Below are 18,934 nucleotides of genomic sequence, written 5' to 3' on the forward strand. Positions count from 1 at the left end.
AGTGGGTGTGGCCCGGGGCGCCATTCACGCTACCGCCGCCACTGTTCTCCACGCAGTAACCGCTGACTGAAGAGCTCGTTGAGCACGCTCGTTACGTCAACACGCAGCCCCAAACAGAGGATTTAAAAACGGCGAGTCTGCGCGGCTCCGGTTGGAAACCTTCCAACCACAGCGAGGCCAGCGCGTCAGCAGCATCCACACACCGCTCGGCAGCGGCTCCCACCTTCCAGTCATGTCCAATGGCAGCAGCAACAACAACAACACGGCGCGGTTTGACGCGGCCAGGAGAGTGGCGATCTTCGGAGGGACTCACGGGAACGAAATGTCCGGCGTGACACTTGTTAATCTGTGGATGCAGAACAGCGCTGAGATCCAAAGAAAGGGACTGGAGATCAAGCCCTTCCTCACGAACCCGAAGGCTGTGGAGAAGTGTGTTAGATACGTGGACACGGACCTGAACCGAGCCTTCACTCAGGAGAACCTCAGGTAAACAAACACTGGGGCAGGTGACCGCTGGATGATGGGACTGCAAGAGATTCTGCTGTTGAAACTTTGTGCTAGAGATCCACAAAATGCACTAATGACTCCAGTAGCGGTTTAGACTTGGGTTTTATTCTGCTTTATAAGACATTTGAACGCACTTACGCAACATGAAGTGTTGTATGAATGAGCGACGGTGTACAAAGCGGGGGGCTAGGACGCATATTGTAACATAACTTTCATTGTATATTACAAAGGTCACCCAAGTCTTGTGCCTATAGTCCTTTCTCTGTCACGTCACGTGGATCAGCATCAGCATGTTGGTATCATAGGTTGGTGTTTGTGTCCAGTAGCCAATAACAGCGGAGCGGCGTGTCCCCTCCTCTCGCGTCTCCCTCCTCCTTGGCCGGGCAGCAGCTGACTCCCAGACACCCTGCAGGAGCAACGTGAGCGGAACGTGACCGAGCTTCGCAATGATACCGAGCCATTTGAGCTGCTGTCACTTTCTGTTGTTCTGATTTCGGAAGGAGGAGAACAGGGCATTACGCAAACGCTCGTGCAGGCTCCGTGCCACGAGCACGCGCGAGCCGCTTAGTGTTGGATGGGAAAAAAAAACGGAGCACCTGGTTTGTCACACCGACTGGCCACAGCCGTCCCATCTATTCTGCTGTGTTGTACATTGTAAAAGCACAAAATCTTACCAAGTATTTTTTTGTGTCTAATTTCCAGTGCAAATATCTCATTAGACTTAAAATAAAACAAACTAACTGAGAAGTAACATTTCAGCAAGATGCACTAGCTTGTTTTAAGTCAGTAATTCTTGAACATTGTTCCAAATGTAGTAGTTCCACTGGCAGATTTTTTTCACTTATAACAGGGAAAAATACTATGTAGTAATTTTCCAAATTAATATTATTATATTTATTTTAAATGGAATAAGATAATTGTAGTAAAAAAAAAAAACTAGACAAAAATACTTTGTAATATTTTGTTTTTGTGGTATAGTAAGGTGCTTGGTGAAAGTTGCTCCCTTCATCAACTGTTCATATATCTGACTTTTACATCACTGAGGGTTTTCCAGTATGAACGGCCTGTTAAAGCCCACACTACAGCTTCTAATAGGGGTTCATATCCAGACTTTGACTAGGTCACTTTAAAATGTTCATGATTTTGCCTTTTGTAACCATGCAGAAGCAGATTTGTTGATGTGTTTTGGATGATTCTCCTGCTGCACAACCTGAGTGTGCTTGGCAAACTAATGACTAGATGTTCTACTTAATGGTTTTCTGGGAGTGACTTTAAATCAATTTAGAAAAGTCAGGTCCTAAAGTAACAAAGCAACCCCAGCTCCTCATACTACCACTACCATGTTTGACGTGGTCAGTCATGGTAACATTTAAAGGGTGTAAAGAAGCAAAGCAACTATAGGCCATTAACTACCATCACCACTCTCAGTGTGGTTCTTTTTCTGACATTACAGGTTAGTGTTACATGAAACGCACTTTCCAAAAAGTTAAATCAACAGAATATTCAGCTAAAAGTCTCAGAGATAAACAATTTTAGTTATAGTTTTGCAGCCGTATCCAGATTGATGAATTTAAATGACTTTATCCATCCTTGGATGTCTTTTGAACTTGACACTTTGTTTTGACTAATTTTGGCCTACTTCATGTTGTTAGAGGAGACAATTTATGAATTTTTTCTTCTTTTTTTATTTTTTTTTTTACAAAAGTTCTAGATTGGGTTGGATGGCTTTGTTTTCTTAACAAAATCATAATTTGGAAATTTGTCTTTGTAGTTGTTCATGTCTTTATTTTCTCTTATCTGACGTTAAAATTTGTCTGATCTGCAACATTTCAATGAGCAAAACCAGGAGAAGGACTTATTCACAGCACTGTGTTTACCCTGGCCACTAACCTTTGGTACATATTTCAAGCTTAAGTATTGCAGTGAAACTTTGGACACACACATGGATCCACAATGTTTACTCCTTAAATACACATGGCTATAATGTGCCTTGTGTGTCATGAAAACAAATCTCAGACTTGCAGGAGACATTATTTTCGTATAGAAACAACTAATTCACATGATGCAACATGCACCTCAGTAAAAAGAAATATGCGGAATTTGTATATTTATTTGCTTAGATAATCAACATGTTGTCGATATAGTAACAATACATAGACGTCCATGTAGTTTTAAAGTTTTGCTGGTGTTTCTGGCTCTTTAAATATTGGATAAATACTAGAAAAAGTTAAACATTGATCAGAGTCTGAGGAATAAATTTTTACGGGTTAGGTGAGGGCGCTATTGTTCACAAAAATATCCGAGCAAATCTTTCCACCTCATGTCTTGTCTAAGTTGGGGTTTTTTTCCCTATAAAGGTCATTTATCCTCAAATTTTGTGAGCGATACAATGGTTGATTTTAAAACTGTGCAGCTGCCATCCTGTTTGTCCCCTCGGAAGGAGATGAAGCACTTTGAAGCTCTTCTAAAAACAGCTCATTAAAAAAAATTCTCTGACAGCTCTACTTTTCCTCAAACTCAGCACCTGCACGTCTCTCAGCTGTGAACCCATCTGTGCTGGAGTCCACATTTCTCCACAGCGTGCTGATATTTGGAGAAAACGGCGTCCTACGGCCATATGCAACGTGGGTGAGAGAATGTGGACCGCAGAGACCCTTTTTCTTAAAAAAAAACAAAAAAAAACATCTGTGGTTTAGAGAGAGTTTTCCGGACCAGTGGTTGTTTTTGAAATGCAATAGAACGAGCCGATTGAAGTTGAGAGAGAAGCACGTTCGGTGGGAGTTTAACTTGAAAACAAACTCACAGATACTTTGGTCCGAACACACAAGACCATGAAAATGAGCCTTTATTCTTCCACCCTGATGGATCCACAACTGATTTTCACAAGCGAGAGTCCCGTGTGTACGCACAAGCCACAGCTGCACATCGCAGACATCTTGTTTTAAACAAATTGTCCGTCAAACCTGTTGCTGTTTTTACCTTTAAAGCCTCAACATTTGACACAGTTTGTGTCGTACAGCGCAACAGGAGGCGACGAGCTGCCCTATGAGGTGCAGAGGGCCCAGGAGATCAACAGGATGTTCGGACCCAAAGGAAGCGCCGAAGCCTACGACGTGATCTTCGACCTCCACAACACCACGTCCAACATGGGCTGCACTCTGATCCTGGAGAGCTCCAAAGACGCCTTCAATCTGCAGATGATGAATTACATAAAGGTGATGGTCTCTCGCAGCTGTTTTAAGTCGACCTCTAGGATGTTAATTTGGACAAATCCCAACCAGACATACAGTTCCTTACAAAGCTATTTTTCCACATTTTTGTTACTGCAACAAAGTTGTACAAACTATATGTTATATGGGGTTTTTATAAAGCTCAGATAGAAGAATCCTTATGAAGTGTCAGAAATAAAAGAACTGCTGAAAGGAAGTCATAATAATCCCAATTTGCAGCTTGCACAATAAATCACGTAAGAGACGACATGTATATGTAGAGGAAGGTACTCTGGTTAGACGAGACCAAAATCAAAAATTTCTGACCTGCATGCAAAAGACACCTGCGATAGAAAACCAAACATTAAGCACAACGGTGTTGTGAAGCATCATTATGGTATCAGCATCATGCTGCGGGACATATTAAGTCCAAAAAAGATGACAGGAGTAGATTAGAGGCTGCAAAAATCTGAGATGGCAGCAGAGCTGCAGGGTTACGCTTGTTAGCAGCGTGTTTTATTTTAATTATCAGTGTTAAGGGAGTTAAATATAACAGCATGCTACATTTTTTGGGGATATTTGTGAAAAATTTAGAAAATCGCTTATCTCGTTTCTTACACCGTACAATTGTTTGCGTTGGTCTATCACATTAAATCCTAATAAAATACAATTAAATTAATGGGTTCAGAGTACATTTTACCACAGAGATGATTCCTCCTGTGAGTTGTATATTTGGAAAACGTTTTTTATTTTGGGCTAAATTGTGTAAAAAAAAAAAAAAAAAAAAGCAAGCTGGTTCTCTATATGTTTCCAGTCAGTGATTTACTAAGACTTGTGGTCTATAATCAGACCCAGTTAGAATATGTTACTAATAAAATGACCTGCTTAGCTTTACCGTGTTGGGGAGGAAAGGCTACGTGAAGGATTAACCAAGTAAAACTAATAAACTTTGGCCGGTATGTGCTGGCACTAGCCTGAGAAAAAAAGGATTGTTTTTAAAAAAAATAACAATTAGAGCTGCTTGGTGCTTGTTCTGCGTGTATTAAAGTCTTTTAACCATGACGTTGCTAAGGAAGACATTATTTGTTAGCTTGGTTGTTCTAATGAGAAAGGCAGGGCTCTTTTAAACAACACATAAAGGAATGAAGACATATCACCAGAGAGCTACAAAATGGCAGTTTTAGTTAGAAAACAACCATTAATTATTACAACAAAGTCTTGTTATATAACTAAGGAATCTGAGTGTTCAGTATTTCACAGGAAGGAATATTTTATTTATTAATTTTTCAGTAATCGGGTAACATTTAGAGTTCATTCTGCTATCTTTGAAAAATCCTTTAAAAAAAAGCAGTTCCTTTTGATGCGGGAGAAACATTGCTGAGACGAGCAAGAAAAATCAAAAATATAATTAAAAAGGTTGAATTGGCTGTTTTTATACACAGAAAATTTTGTTACATGAATCTAAAGTAGTTACCACTAAAATCAGATTACATAAAATGCATCCAAAATCCTTGTTGTACTTTTTTTGATGTACATTCTTAAAGGCTTTTTGCAGCTTATGCATGGCCATGCTGCAAAGCCTTTCTATATTTACCTCCCGCCTGATGTGCTCAGTTAAATCCACGAACGGTTTGAGAACGGCGGACAGTTTCTTGTTGTGTTGTTGGACTCTTCTAAGGAGAATTTAAGCAGAGGGGCAACATGGTCACTAAGAATCTATGTGAATGTTTCTCTGCATGCTTTTGGGAGAGTTATTACAGAAGATTTTCTGACACTAATCTCTCTGTGATTAAAAACAATCTTCGCAGTTCAGTTTTACTATGCACACCTAAAACCACCTAAAAATAAATAAATAAGTATTTTTTTTATTCCAAAACTTTTTGAATGTGCTAGTCTGGTGCTGCATTGCTACTTGAGGACCTGAACATCTTGCAGTAATTAAGGCAACCATGAACTCTGCTGTTTACATAGACCTAAATGGCTAAAAATAAATAGTTTGTAGTTTGGGCTCTTTGTATTTATTTGAGTAACATTTGATTAAACTAAAAAAAATAAGAATCAAGACATTTGTTAGTGAGCTATATAGACAGGTAGCTAGCTTACTAGCTAGCTGATATGTCAAAATACAGGCACGCTTGCTAGCTAACTAATGAAAACCCAAAATGAGAGCACACACTGTTTCACAGCACTGTATGCGTCATGTTTGCTCCTAGAGGAATTGGCTCTGATGTAATTTTCCACTTTGTCGAGCAGAAACCTAAAACATTTGACTGTGTTGCATAAGTCTTTGTCATAAAAGCTTTTTTTTTTTGTTTGTTTTTAATATGACGTTCTTGTTGGTTTTTGTTTTTGCAGAAAGCCTTCGCTCCTGCTAGTTGTCTTGTTCTCCTGAATGAACACCCGCTGCTGAAATATTCCACCTCTCGCTCTGTGGCCAAGCACCCTGTTGGTGAGTCTCTGACTCTCCGGGGATTTTCTCTGCTCTTTCAAATAGTTTACAATGTAGAATCAAGGTTAGTGTCAAAGAGCAGTGAAATAACTGAAACTTTTGAAGTGATTTATTTGTCAATGTAAAGATTACATACTTCCAGTCTGACATTCATTTGTACATGTATTCGTCATCTTTGGTCGACATTGTAAGGATTTTGAGCTTTTTAATTATATATATTTTTTTATTCTTTCACAATTTCCATTTTGATAACATCTACCATTTTTGATTTAAAAAAAAAAGTTGTCAAGTTTTAAGGCAAAATAACGCCAGGTCCTTTTTGTTAAACCACATAGTTTCTTTTCAAATTGGTAAAAAAACAAACAAAAAAAAAACATTTAACTAATTATTGGGAGGTACACAGATACTTTTGAGGCTGTATGTTAGATTTTTACCTATAGCGTTGTTGTGCGCCCAATTCTTGTTTTTAAAAATCCTTTAAATTGGTTTGTATAATAATTCCACCTGAAAAAAGAATGATTCCAATAAATCCCCAGGTCATTATCAGAGTGAATAACTGTACATGGGAGATAAATTCCCTCTGCTTTATGCAAATAGGTGTCTCGGCTATCTGCTATGAAGCATGTGGTGATTCTTAATAACGTCAACCTTTTGGATTGTTTCGTTGCAGGAATGGAAGTGGGTCCTCAGCCTCAAGGGGTTTTAAGAAGCAACATCTTTGAAGCTATGAGGGTCATCCTGAAACACGCCCTGGACTTCATCTCTCTCTTTAACGAAGGTAGAGCTTTTGAAGCCGCTCTGTTACGCTGCGAAACTCTGATGACCAAAGACTTTGTGTTTACTAAACTGTGACTGTTGGGCTAAAACAGAAGCTCATGTAAACATAAGTTGTCATACGGTTTATTTAAAAAAAAAAAAAAAAAAAAACTAACTTACCTTTCAATGACTCAGTGATAAATCGTCTATGTTCTAGAAAAATAAACATTTTGTAATAAAATAAATGTCCATGAAGCTGACTCGTCTCTAAATTACTTCTGATCTGGCTCGTCAATCCGCCGCTCTGCTCTCTCATCCCCCCTGAAGGCACCGAACGCTGTGCTTTCCTTCCCTTTACATAAGCCCAGCTGCCTGTGCCAATTCCCAGTTGCAGCCTGTTTGTCTCCCTCGCCTGTCCTGCTGTTGAACGGCCCCGCTTGTTGGGAACCAGTTGCTTTCCGTATCGTGAGAGCTCGGCTGCCAATGTTGCGGTAACCTTCTGTCGCGGGACCACACCGGCGCTAATGAATGCCCCAGCATAATGATGAATCGATGTTCCTGCGCATTGAAGCCGAACGGCTTGATGAAACGACCGATTTGGTTTTAAGGAATCTTTCCATCACGGCTGAAAAGGGCACCTCACTGGGTAAAAGTGTGGCTGAGGCATCAGTACTCGTGGTTCCTTTGGCCTTGATTGAAATGCATTACTAACACCACTTATGGTCTTGTACATCTCAGGAACAGCAACCCTTAAAATTTGCCTTTTATTTCACATTGCCAAGTGTAAAAAACACAAACAAAAAAAACATGCTTTTCATAATATTTTAGGAATAAAATTCTGAAAAACAGAAATGGTGTGCATTTCCGTTTCCCCTTTTCTCTGATACCCCTAAATAAAATCCAGTTCCTTTCAGCAGTCACATGTGTTAACTTAAACTTAACAGCTGTTCTGCGAAGGCTTCCGAGATTCGCTGGAGAACAAACATCGTCATGAAAACCAAGGAACAAAGCAGATGGGTCAGAGAAAACGCTATAGAGAAGTTTAAAGCAGGAGTAGATTATAAGATAAGGAACTTGTTCAATCCAGAAAAAAAGAAGAGATTTTCTCTATTTTGCAGTTGTGTGCTACTTTGTGTTGATCCAAGAAAATACATTGACATTTGACTGAAGGTCAAACGGGATGAACGCTGTAGTCTACATTAAGTTTTTTTGTTTTTCTTCCTAGCTCAAGATGCTGTATCTGAAGTTAGAATCAGACTCATTAATATGTCAGATTCGGTCATAAACACAAAGTATGTCTCTTGTGTGTCGGCTAGGAATGGAGTTTCCTCCATGTACGGTGGAAGTCTTCCGGGTCTTGGAGAGGATGGACTACCCCAGAGATGCCAACGGGAACATTATTGCCATGGTTCACCCCAACCTGCAGGTAAACGGCTGAAGGCAAATATACTGTGCCTGTAAAAAGTATTAATTTCCTTGAATGATATACTCTTTTTATTGCTTCTACAAATTAATCACAATCAACAAAATGTCCCCTTTTTGACAAAACAATTATCAAAAAAACGGATTTCTGCATAAAATAACAACATTTGAATAAAAACATGTAACATAAAATAAGTAATTGCATAGATATTCACCCCTTTGAAAGTGACTGGCCAAATTCGTCATCATCCGAGAGGTGAATACTTTGATATTCACTGTATAGCTGCCTTCAAGTTCATTGGGATTGCTTTCTGATATGTTATTTGGAAGGAGGAAATTAAACTTGTAGTTGATGTGAAAGTGTATATATATATATATATATATATATATATATATATATACTCTCTCTCTCTCTCTCTATATATATATATATATATTAGCAGCACAGTCGAATCACTTCCCTACCGGCCGCTGTTTGTTGTTGTTTCAGGACTGTGACTGGGAGCCGCTGAACCCCGGCGACCCAATGTTCCAAACGTTTGATGGGAAGTCCATCCACTACCAAGGCTCCAGCACCGTTTATCCCACTTTTATTAATGAGGCCGCCTACTACGAGAAACAACAGGCGTTTGTGACCACCAGGCGAGAAACCTTGGCTGCGAGTGCCATCGGGAAAGCATGAAATGTTCTCCGGGAAGGCAGAAACAAAAACAGTAAAACAAACAAAACCCTGCAGAGATATGTTGGTAGATTTTGCACAGGTTGCAAATCAAAACGCTTGGTGCAATATAACATTCTGATTCCATTTTTATCTTTTTAATATCAGAAAAATCAATTAACTATGCAAAAAATTCACCTATTAAGCTACGTATTTATGATACTGTCCATTTATTTACATTAAATGAACTGAACTTTTATTAGTGTTTTAAAGGCCAGGCCTCATTACTGTTGGCTTATTAAACATTCCAGACACACTCTTTGAGTTTCCTACTGCTGCTCAGGAAGGCCATGGAAGATCAACACCTACGACCTCTGACCCAGAACTGTTGTCTCCTGCTGGAAACGTGTTTGTAAGATCTATCGGGGTGTGCTATGTGTGGCCTTTGATTCTACCTACCTTTAACTCCAGTATTGCATCTGTGGTGCTGCCCTATTGTTGCCTTATTGGGGGGGTTTCCATAGAAACTTCAACACAGCAAATTTAGTGAAGACTTTGTGTAAAACATGTCAATCCAAAAGAGGTTATTTTGAGAGATGGTACATGAGCTCTTCCTTTTACACTCCATTGATAGTGTGAGACGTGTTTTGTAATTACATTAACATGTATTTTTTGATATGTCTATTTATGTATGTTTGATTTTTAAGTATTTTCTAGAAGTCATGGTGCTGTCTGACGTTTTTAATGTCTTGTGCGTCTTTGTGTAATACCGTCGTCTTACTGTAGGTCGTTTTTCAATCAGCAATATTCCTATGAGCACCATTTATATTAATCAGTAAAGTACTGTGACAATTATCCTTTCAATAAATGTATTACATCAGCGTGTAGGCGTTTGTTTTTCTTTGAAGAGCCATGGGAAGATATCCACGAGAGGGCGACATGCAACCACAGTTTAAAACCCAATGACGATGCACTCTGTAGCGGTTTGGTGGACTAATCTGAATCATTGGTAGATGGACATTATCTCACGGGTGCAACTTGAGCCAAAAGCTGGTGCAGTCACGAGGGAGAGGAAAATACATTTTCAAGTGTTTAAAAAAAACATCAGATTGCTCACTGTCATTATTTACGAAAGTTGAAGCCAATTTATGCTGATTTTTTAAATTTATTTTTACACATTTTCTTTCACAAAATTGTCATCATAATCGATTAAAGAGAGAGTTTGGGTGCCAATCAGCTCTTGGTTGTAAAAAACAACAACAAAAAAAACACGTTGTTGCCATGGATATACATCATAACCGCTATCCGGAAGTAAGAAAAAAGGTAGAAATTCTTCCAGCTGCACAGCATGCAAAATTAGAGTGAATAATTCTCCAGAAAAGCAAAAACCCAAACAGAACTAAAGTAACTACTCCAATGTGCTGCCACTTTTTCCAGAACATCATTCTAGAAAAATAAGTCTAAATAAATAAAAGGTTGATTTGGAAAGTAGTGGCCTTTATTTCAAAGTGCTAAGACAGGAAAGTAGGTAAAGAGAGAGGGAAGACATGCAGCAAAGGTCAGCAAAGGTCACTAGGCCGGGATTCAAACCTGCAACGGCCGAGTACGGCCTCCTAATGTGGGTTGTGCGCAACCCCTGTGCCTCCACAGCAACCCAGTTCTTTCTACTTATCTTAAAACAAATGAATAATCATTTTTACTTTTGCGCAGTTTTTTAAATGACAAAACCAACAATAAATCTTTGCTGTGTTTAAACAAATAAACAGTGCTATAACATCGACATGTCACAAAGTGTATTTCTAATTTAATCTAATCTTCCTTTGTAGCCAAGAAGATAAATGACATGTTTGTTTTTTTTAATCCCAGCATGTAGGAGCTACAGTCTGGCTCAAGCATAATTACGTACAATGACAGCAAATGCTATGATTGCAGTGTATGAGAACATTGTTTTCCACATCTGTCATTATCACTAAACATTTCTGGAATCCAGCAAATGCAGGTGAAGGGAGCTGAGGGGTGTGGCACTAAAACAGTTGAGCAACGTCTCGGATGGAAAACATCTATATTGCACTTGGTTCTCAATAAATACTTTACATCATGGTATTTAATGAACTCAATAAAAACCTGCAGTTTTTCAACTATTGTAGAGTATTGGTACACTCATCTTTGTCACGCTTTTGATGTGAACGCCACACTGAGCAAGCATTTTTAACTTCTGTTTTACTGACCGCTAATTATGAAGAAGACCTTCTGCATTCCACCAGTGCTGAGAACGTGTGGACGTTTCATGACAGTTCATTAATTTCCTACAATCTGGCATGTCAGTAGAAATGTAAGTGCACAACCACCTGTTGGTCTCTGCCTGTTCAGTCGCTGCACTAATCACTGTAATCCGGTCAGGAGTTGGATGACCACAACAACACCCGATCGCTAGATATTGAGAGGAACCCGATCTTTAAGTTCTTGGCAGGGATCCAAATGTGCACTTTACGCATTCCTCAGGATGCATCCCTGCTTCCACTGTGTGCCTCCTCGATATGTGACAGTACATCTGTTTTACTGGAAGAATGCTGCTTGGCAGCTTATCAAATTGTTGGTATCTGGATGCAGCTGCATAGATCGGCAGCTAGAATTACAGAACTGGTGGTTAGCTGTACTCCCTTCTGCATTGTAGAAATTCTGTTTATTGGCATGAACCCCCTCACAATGACAGGTTTACAAGATAAAGCAAGATTTATTCTTTTGCTTCATTTATAAAATCTCAAACCAGTGAGTGCCAAGTCAGTGTTTGTCTGGTATGCCAAAGAGAGAGGAAGTGGAGGCATACTGACCATATCTCGGCACCATTTTTATTTCTTTTTCCTTTTTTTTTTGGTAGTAAAACCATTCCCATGTCTGTAGTGCAGACATAGGAACGAGGAAGTAATTATCTGCATAACGTTCTGACATGCACCTGTTGTGGTTAAAACGCGTGTAAACAGTGGCAGCAGTTATGCTTCTCTTGTGATTACAGTCGCTTTGAGACTTCTCTTCTTTTCAGTGAAACTGCTGAAACCACCAGCTGGACGGAAGGAGAGTTATGTAAGAGTCTGTTTTAGCCTTCCTTCTACATTTCTGCTCTGCACAAAAACAAGTTGGCAGCCCGCTGCTGGAAATGCAGGGGTTGTTTTGGCAACCAAAGGCATGAATTTCCTGATTTATCCATGTCTGTGGCATCAACTAACATGTGGATAAATCTGGATGATAGAGAAATCATTTGAATTTAATGTGAGTTTAGCCAAATGCATTTGGTTGCTTGCTCATTTTGTTAATTACACATCGGTTTTAAAACATGCAAACATGGATGACTTAAAGAGGAATGTGACTTTATGGTGATGATCGCTGGTAGTAGGAAAGCCCCACAAATCAAACATCAATACAGCCCCAATATAACGTTGTACTGGTCCTGGATCTAAACCCATCAAATTACTAGAGAAGAAGAAATACTCAATATCCTTAAACAAGTGCTGGATTAATTATTTTTTAGAAAAAACTCATAAAAATCAGTTCTTCCAGTACACTGGTGCTTGCCAAACGTTCAGCTTCTAATCCACACTCTGACAAAAGAAGCGAGAGAAAGAGCGAATCGATCATTAATCCATTAAGCAGTAGAAGAATGACAATAAAAAGCAGCGCAAAACAAAACAAACATTAACAGTCAAAATACAGAATTTACAATGCAGTGAAAGTGTTTTTGAATCTCTACTAAAATGTACGTCACAAATATCCACTACCATTATGAATTTTGTTACTTAATAATGATTTGGAACATTTTACTGTCACTACTGCTAAAAAAAAGCGTAACATAAAATAAAGCATATCAAAAAGGAAGATGAACTAGATTTTTCCAGCACTCCCTTTAACTTTGGAAGCAGGCTTACTTTATGAAGTGAACACAGACAGTTAAAGGTTTATTTAAAAAATACCCCATAAACTTCAATTAATGCCGAAAACTGCTGTTAATGTTGCATTCAATGGTGTCGGGTTTATTTTATTTTATTTTTGACGATATACACACTGTGCGGTTAAAAGATTAAAATGTCACATTTTTAACGAACAGGATGACAAGTTAATATAACAACAGGGGGGATAATATGATTATTATAATTATAATACTAATGCAAATGATAACGCAAATAATAAAAAAATAACAAATAATAAAATAATAATAATAATCAGAATTTTGATTACTAAAATATATAGGGTATCATCTCTGTATAAAAAAACAACAACCAGAAGATAAGAAAGAAATTAACTGTAAAAAAAAAAAAAGATAAAGATAAAGATAAGAGGAGACAAAGCGCTTTTTTCCAGATTTTTTAAACAAATCTGTATGCTTCTCCTTCCATCATTAAACCTCCGGAAATCTCAGTTGCAGTAGAAAATCGTAGTATTTCGATGCGATAGATTAAATTTGTTCCAGGAGTACTTGAAGGCACCACGGCTGGAAACAGGAAGTCTCGAAACTTTTCAGCACAGTGACAAACTTGTTAACCGCATCTCTGAGCCGACACGTCTTCAGCCGGACTACAATCTGCGGAGGGATGAAGAGGGTCTGAAAGGTGTCAAGTTACCTACGCCAGTAAATATTTTTTTTGTTTCTTTAAATAAAAAGAGGTGTCGAGAGGAAGGTGGGTGTATGCGACAGATTTGCCGCTAACTGACGGCGAAGACAGTTAGCTCCAGCATTCCTCTCTCTGACGGCTGCCTGAACATCACAATGTGGGAGCAGGAGGAATTCGCTAAACACTGGAGGAACGAGTTCCCCGACGCAGAGGTCCCCCGAATGGACCTGAGCTCCGTGGAGGACATCGAGTCGGAGCTGGAATCAAGTAAAGCCAACCTGAAGAAGCTCCAGAAGGCTCTCGCGGAGGAGAAATTTAAGGTGATATACCTGCAGACCACCGTGGCCCAGAAGAAGAGAAACGACCCGGAGAGGTTCGAAGGAAAAGATGAAAACTTCAACGCAGAAACATTCGCCGTTCCTAAGATGGGGAATGTTAAAAAGCCGCTGTGGCGAGAAGATGAAGGCGGCGGCAGAGAGAGGACCAAGGTGTCCGACTCCGGGGTCTTGAAGCGCAGCGCGGCGGCCAACACGCCCATCTCCTACGGCCGAGAACGCAGCAGGTTCATCGGCAAGCCAGGTAAGTACGTCCCCATCCCCGTCCCGCCGCAGAAACCCAGGAGGGGGGACAAGGCCGCTAATGACAACGAGGAGGAGGACAGCGACCGAGAATACGAGAATGCGGAGCTGAACGAGAATTTCGTCCGGAATAACTTGTTGACGCCGAAGAGCATCGGCAAGGACAGCCAGCGGACGCCGGCCACCTGCACTGGCAATCCGCGGCCTTTCAGCAGGGACTTTGACTCGGATGATGGCAGGCTGTCTCCGTCCTTCCCGCGGGGCTCCGGCTGCAGCACACCTGACAGAAGGAGTGATGGCTACATGAGCTCCGACCACGACGACTCCTCCTCTGCAGGTAATCTATCTGAAATGCTCCCAGTGATTTGATGCTTCAGCAAAAGAGTATTAAAGTCAGCGCAGTCACAGATTTACTGTTTAGTGTTCACATTGAAATGTATCTTATAGTTATTGCATCCTGCTCTTATCATCTTAATAGAAATGCTGCCTTGAAAAAACATTCACATCCCTTGAGGTTTTCCTCATTTCCCATTTTACTATATTATGTATTTCACTTTTTTGTGTGATAAATGTTGCGTTATTTGGAAGTGGAAAAACGTTTGTAGTTAATCAAACATCTGAAAAGTGTGGCCTGGATTTGTATCCATACCCCCACCCCTCTGATGCGTCTGAATAAAGTCCAACGCGATCACTAGACAACCAGGAGAAGTTTAATGCAGCTTTAATTTATTGTTCTAATCATCCGAAAATAGATAGGTGAAGACATCAAAACTTTCAAGACATGGTTGTCCACCTAAACTGATAAGACTGGACAAGGAGAGCATTAATTACAGCGGCAGCCAGGAGGCATAGTGGAGTTGCTTAAATTGATAGCACACAAATGCATGCCACACTTACTAGATTTTTATTTATTTTAAAAAAAAGGCGACTTTATGGTGGTCTAATGAAATGCACTGAATCTCATCTTTGTGATGTGACAAAATGAAAAAAGGTTATCGGTTATGAATAGTTTTTACAAGGCCACCACCATGTCACTTTTTCCTCCCATCATCATATCCCCAGCTGTCAGGCACACAGGCCTGTACCTCTTTTTAGACAGGAAGTCAGCTGATGGATGAGTTTGTTTTCTGGTTTTTGCTTTTCTTTTTTTTTGGCACGAGTAGCCTTCTTCCTTATTTTGAATGGACTTGATGATAATGATGTAAAGCAAATAGTTTCCAAGAAAGTGAGGTGTAATCTAGGATTGGTTAAAAATATATTAAATTGACCCCCAAAAATGGGTCAAAAATTTATAAAACAGATGCAATAATATAAAGTGAATTTTAACATCTCGAGGAAGATAGCAGCTCCCCTCACTATCCTCTGCAGGACTCTCTTTTTTTGCCTTTTTTCTTTTTCCCGCCGGACTTAATTAATTATCTAAGACCAGAGCTAAAGTAGTCTATCACATACTGTGATCTTTATTCTGTTTTTACAAGTTGGAGGCTGTTCTGGTAATGTTTTTAATTATTTTGGGAAATGTGTAAAAGTGGCAGTGTTTCTGAAGTAAAAAAAAAAAAAAGTCTGTCATATTCAACTGTCTAACTAGCTGTGTATTAATGGTGCATTTCCGATAAGTCAAAGCCCTTCAGCTTCCTGGTGCACAGTCAGGTAGGTGCTGATTGATGTAACATCCTGTCACTGCAGCTCTACATTAAACACCCCACAAAACTGCCACATGCAGAACGAGTGTGAACATTGGCTGCAGAGAGTGTGAGGTGCAGTGAGCTGTGCAGAACTCCAATATTACTAGCCTGACATGCACTACAGCTCGTCTGACTGATCCTTCAGATAAATTTTTATTTGCTAGATGTTCAAATTTGGTAGATGGAAACCTCAACTGGAATTGAATCAAATGGTGGTTCTACAAACTATTATTACACATGTGCTGAGTAGAAAAAGCAAAATGATATATTATTTGTATTCTAGGTCACAAATATAGACTACTTTCACTGCAGAAACACAAAACTTTGCCAAGTATTTTTGCCTAGTACTTTCTTAGTACACTTAAAATAAGACAAAACAAACTTTCAGCAAACTTTTAGCTAGACATAGGATCTTATTTTTAGTCAATAATTTTTTAATATTGATAAAAACGAACTAATTCCAGTAGCAGATTATTTCACTTGTAACATGGAAAAAAAATACCTTGTTATAAGTGAAAAGCACGTGGAATTAATATTAAATCAATATTAAAGAATTCTGGACTTAAAACAAGCTCCTATATTTTGCTGAAATGTTACTTCTAAGTTAGTTTTCTCTTATTTCAAGTGTACTAAGATATTTGCACTAGAAACTAGACAGAAGTACATGGAAAGATTTTGTGTTTTGCTGTGCTGTGTTGGTCCATCACACAAAATCTTAAAAGACATTAAAGTTTGTGCTTGTAGTGTGCCAAAATGTGAAAAGGCTAAAGGGGTTAGCTTTTGCAAATCACTGTAATCTAATTCCCAATTTTGCAAAGTTGGACCAAAATAACACATAATGTTTAATATTTGGTGGGTTCTGTGGGCGCCTTGCGCCTCCAGCTGAGGAATACAACCCACTGGTATCCATATGTTACCCTGGGCTGATGGCGAATGGGCGTCAGTCTGCAAACCTTTTGTTTCTGATCCGATTAAGATCAATCTGCATGTGCAGAACAGTTCTTGCTGCAGATGCAATGCTGTATTCTAATCTGATGCGAACCGGCTCACATAAACGTTTTCCAGAGCTTCTTGTGTGCATCTAAATAAAAACTGGTGCCAGGCATCTCAAAAATCAATGATTTCTTACCAGGTTTTTTTTCTGTAACGTACGGCTATATCAAATATCCAGTGAAATAGAGACTGGTTCTGCCTAAAGATGGCTAGTCTGAGGAAAAAATCAGACCACAAGATTCAGACAAATCCCACTGCATAAATCTGATACTTCCTTAAACGTGTGGAGAAATTGACCAAGATCGTCTGCGATCTCATGAGTCAACATTAAGTGACTAACATGAACACAAGAATAGACTGAGGGAGGCTTTCTGAGCAGATAAAACATGTGCTGCAGTACATAATCTTTATTAATGGAGCATTATGGCAAGCTTATCTCTTAAGTTTAAACATTTTGATTGCTCTCCTGATTACAACATAGCCAGAAGGTTCTATGTGAAACGAGAACGGCTGCCGCACAAGCGTGGTAGCAACTCCACTGTTGCAAAAGACAGGAAGCAACGTGACGCCAAAATAGAACTTTGGATTTTCTGAAAGAATGTCAGATGGTGTGTATCACAGATGCAAAACAAAGTCATTGTGGGACGACGTTCTGGCTTTGCTTCTCCAACGTGAAACTGTCCAAACAAAGACAAAGAAAGGAAAGCGTCGCAGTGATTTCTAATCACAGCAAACCGTTTTCTCTACCCCTTGAGCTGATTGGGGATTGTATTTTACTGTAAACATGTGGAAAGGTAAGGAAAAGCAATTACTGTTAGTCTCCTAATCTGCTCCATCATTGTTATCCCATAGGATACTGACGCTTTGCTGTGATGGCCAGGACAATCAGTGGAAGGACTTTAGCTTTGACCACAAACAATAGAGGGTGTGTGGGATGGAAACCCTAGAATTCCTAACCCGTAATGCCCTCAGATTGACTTTTGTAATTCCAAATAAGAGTTGTCTGTTTTTTTCCCTGGGTAGTGCATTTATTTTAGCACACACACATACAAAAAGGCAGGTTCGTAGGAAGAGATCAAGCATAAGGTCATGTGAGTCTGAGGCGATTGCTTTAGCCTCCGTCGGTGGTCTCAAATTCACTGTTTTCTAGCTTGCTTCATAGCCAGACTCTGTTTTCTGTTCAGCTATCTTCTGTGAAGTACAGTCACAAATTGGACTCTAAGGAGAACCGTAGCTGATCAGTACCGAACCAAAATGGACTCTTGTTGTCTACGAGAGAGGATTGTCACAGTAAAACTGGTGGATTTGCTTAGTTACCGACTTTCGCATTCTCAAGTCATTCCGGCAGCAGGATGGTTCTGCTGACAGGGCTGTTTCCTGTTGTTTTTGCCTATCGCACACTACTCAGTTCAGTATCTCAGCTCTGAAAGTTACCCACAGCTCTTCACTGCACCCATGCAGAGACCTCCGACACTCTGATATCTGGCTTTGTTTTAGGAAATACATCATTCACACTTTATAACTTGCAGTTCCTTACAAAGTATTCATGCCCTTTTGAACTTTACACACTTTGTCATGCTGTAATCACAAACCTCAGTCGACTTTATGTGACAGACTGAAGCAAAATAGCTCAAGAGGAAAAATACTCCTACCTTTCAAGACAAGCAGAGTTTATTTCTTTAACACATTTACGTAAGTTGCAAGATGTTTGAAGCAAAAGAGTACAGTGCTCTGACATAGAAAAGGAAATGAAAGTTGGATTAAATACTGAAATGTTTCAGTTGGTCTGACTGTAAGTAGGGAAAGTCAAAGGCAACACTAAACAAATGGGGTTTTAGTCTAGATTTAAAGGAACTCTTCTTTTCAGCATTTTTGCAGTTTTCTGGAAGCTTGTTCCAGATTAGAGGAGCATTAAAACTGAATGCTGCTTCTTTATGTTTGGCTCTGACTCTTGGGATTCAGACATGGAACCAGAAAACCTGAGTGATCTGAAGGGTTTATATGACCACAGATCTTTGAGGTATTTTGTGCCAAACCATTCAGTGGTTTATGAACTAACTATTGTAAAGACTT

The 18,934-nt window shown here is 39.5% G+C and overlaps 2 protein-coding genes across 2 annotated transcripts in view; both read left to right on the plus strand.

Moving 5' to 3' along the window:
• aspa (aspartoacylase) lies at window positions 1-9,886 on the plus strand. Its single transcript, XM_028032066.1, has 6 exons — window positions 1-486; window positions 3,527-3,722; window positions 6,072-6,165; window positions 6,836-6,943; window positions 8,238-8,347; window positions 8,834-9,886. Exons 1-6 carry the CDS (start codon window positions 233-235, stop codon window positions 9,023-9,025), a joined length of 954 nt encoding a protein of 317 aa, XP_027887867.1. The 5' UTR covers window positions 1-232; the 3' UTR covers window positions 9,026-9,886.
• A 3,874-nt stretch (window positions 9,887-13,760) lies between these two features.
• The window catches only part of LOC114152793 (active breakpoint cluster region-related protein), a 130,120-nt gene continuing 124,946 nt past the window's right edge, over window positions 13,761-18,934 (plus strand). The window contains exon 1 of the mRNA XM_028030816.1: window positions 13,761-14,520. Coding sequence (XP_027886617.1) covers window positions 13,761-14,520 — 760 coding nt within the window. The remainder of the gene's footprint in view (window positions 14,521-18,934) is intronic.

Source organism: Xiphophorus couchianus, chromosome 11 (genome assembly GCF_001444195.1).
Source record: "Xiphophorus couchianus chromosome 11, X_couchianus-1.0, whole genome shotgun sequence".
NCBI lineage: Eukaryota > Metazoa > Chordata > Actinopteri > Cyprinodontiformes > Poeciliidae > Xiphophorus > Xiphophorus couchianus.

Bases quoted from the DNA above. Each gene is read 5' to 3' on its own strand.
- aspa (XM_028032066.1), top strand. From the start codon at position 233: ATGTCCAATGGCAGCAGCAACAACAACAACACGGCGCGGTTTGACGCG. The intron at 3,723-6,071 runs GTGATGGTCTCT...TTGTTTTTGCAG, and splicing joins AGATGATGAATTACATAAAG to AAAGCCTTCGCTCCTGCTAG. The intron at 6,944-8,237 runs GTAGAGCTTTTG...TGTGTCGGCTAG, and splicing joins CATCTCTCTCTTTAACGAAG to GAATGGAGTTTCCTCCATGT.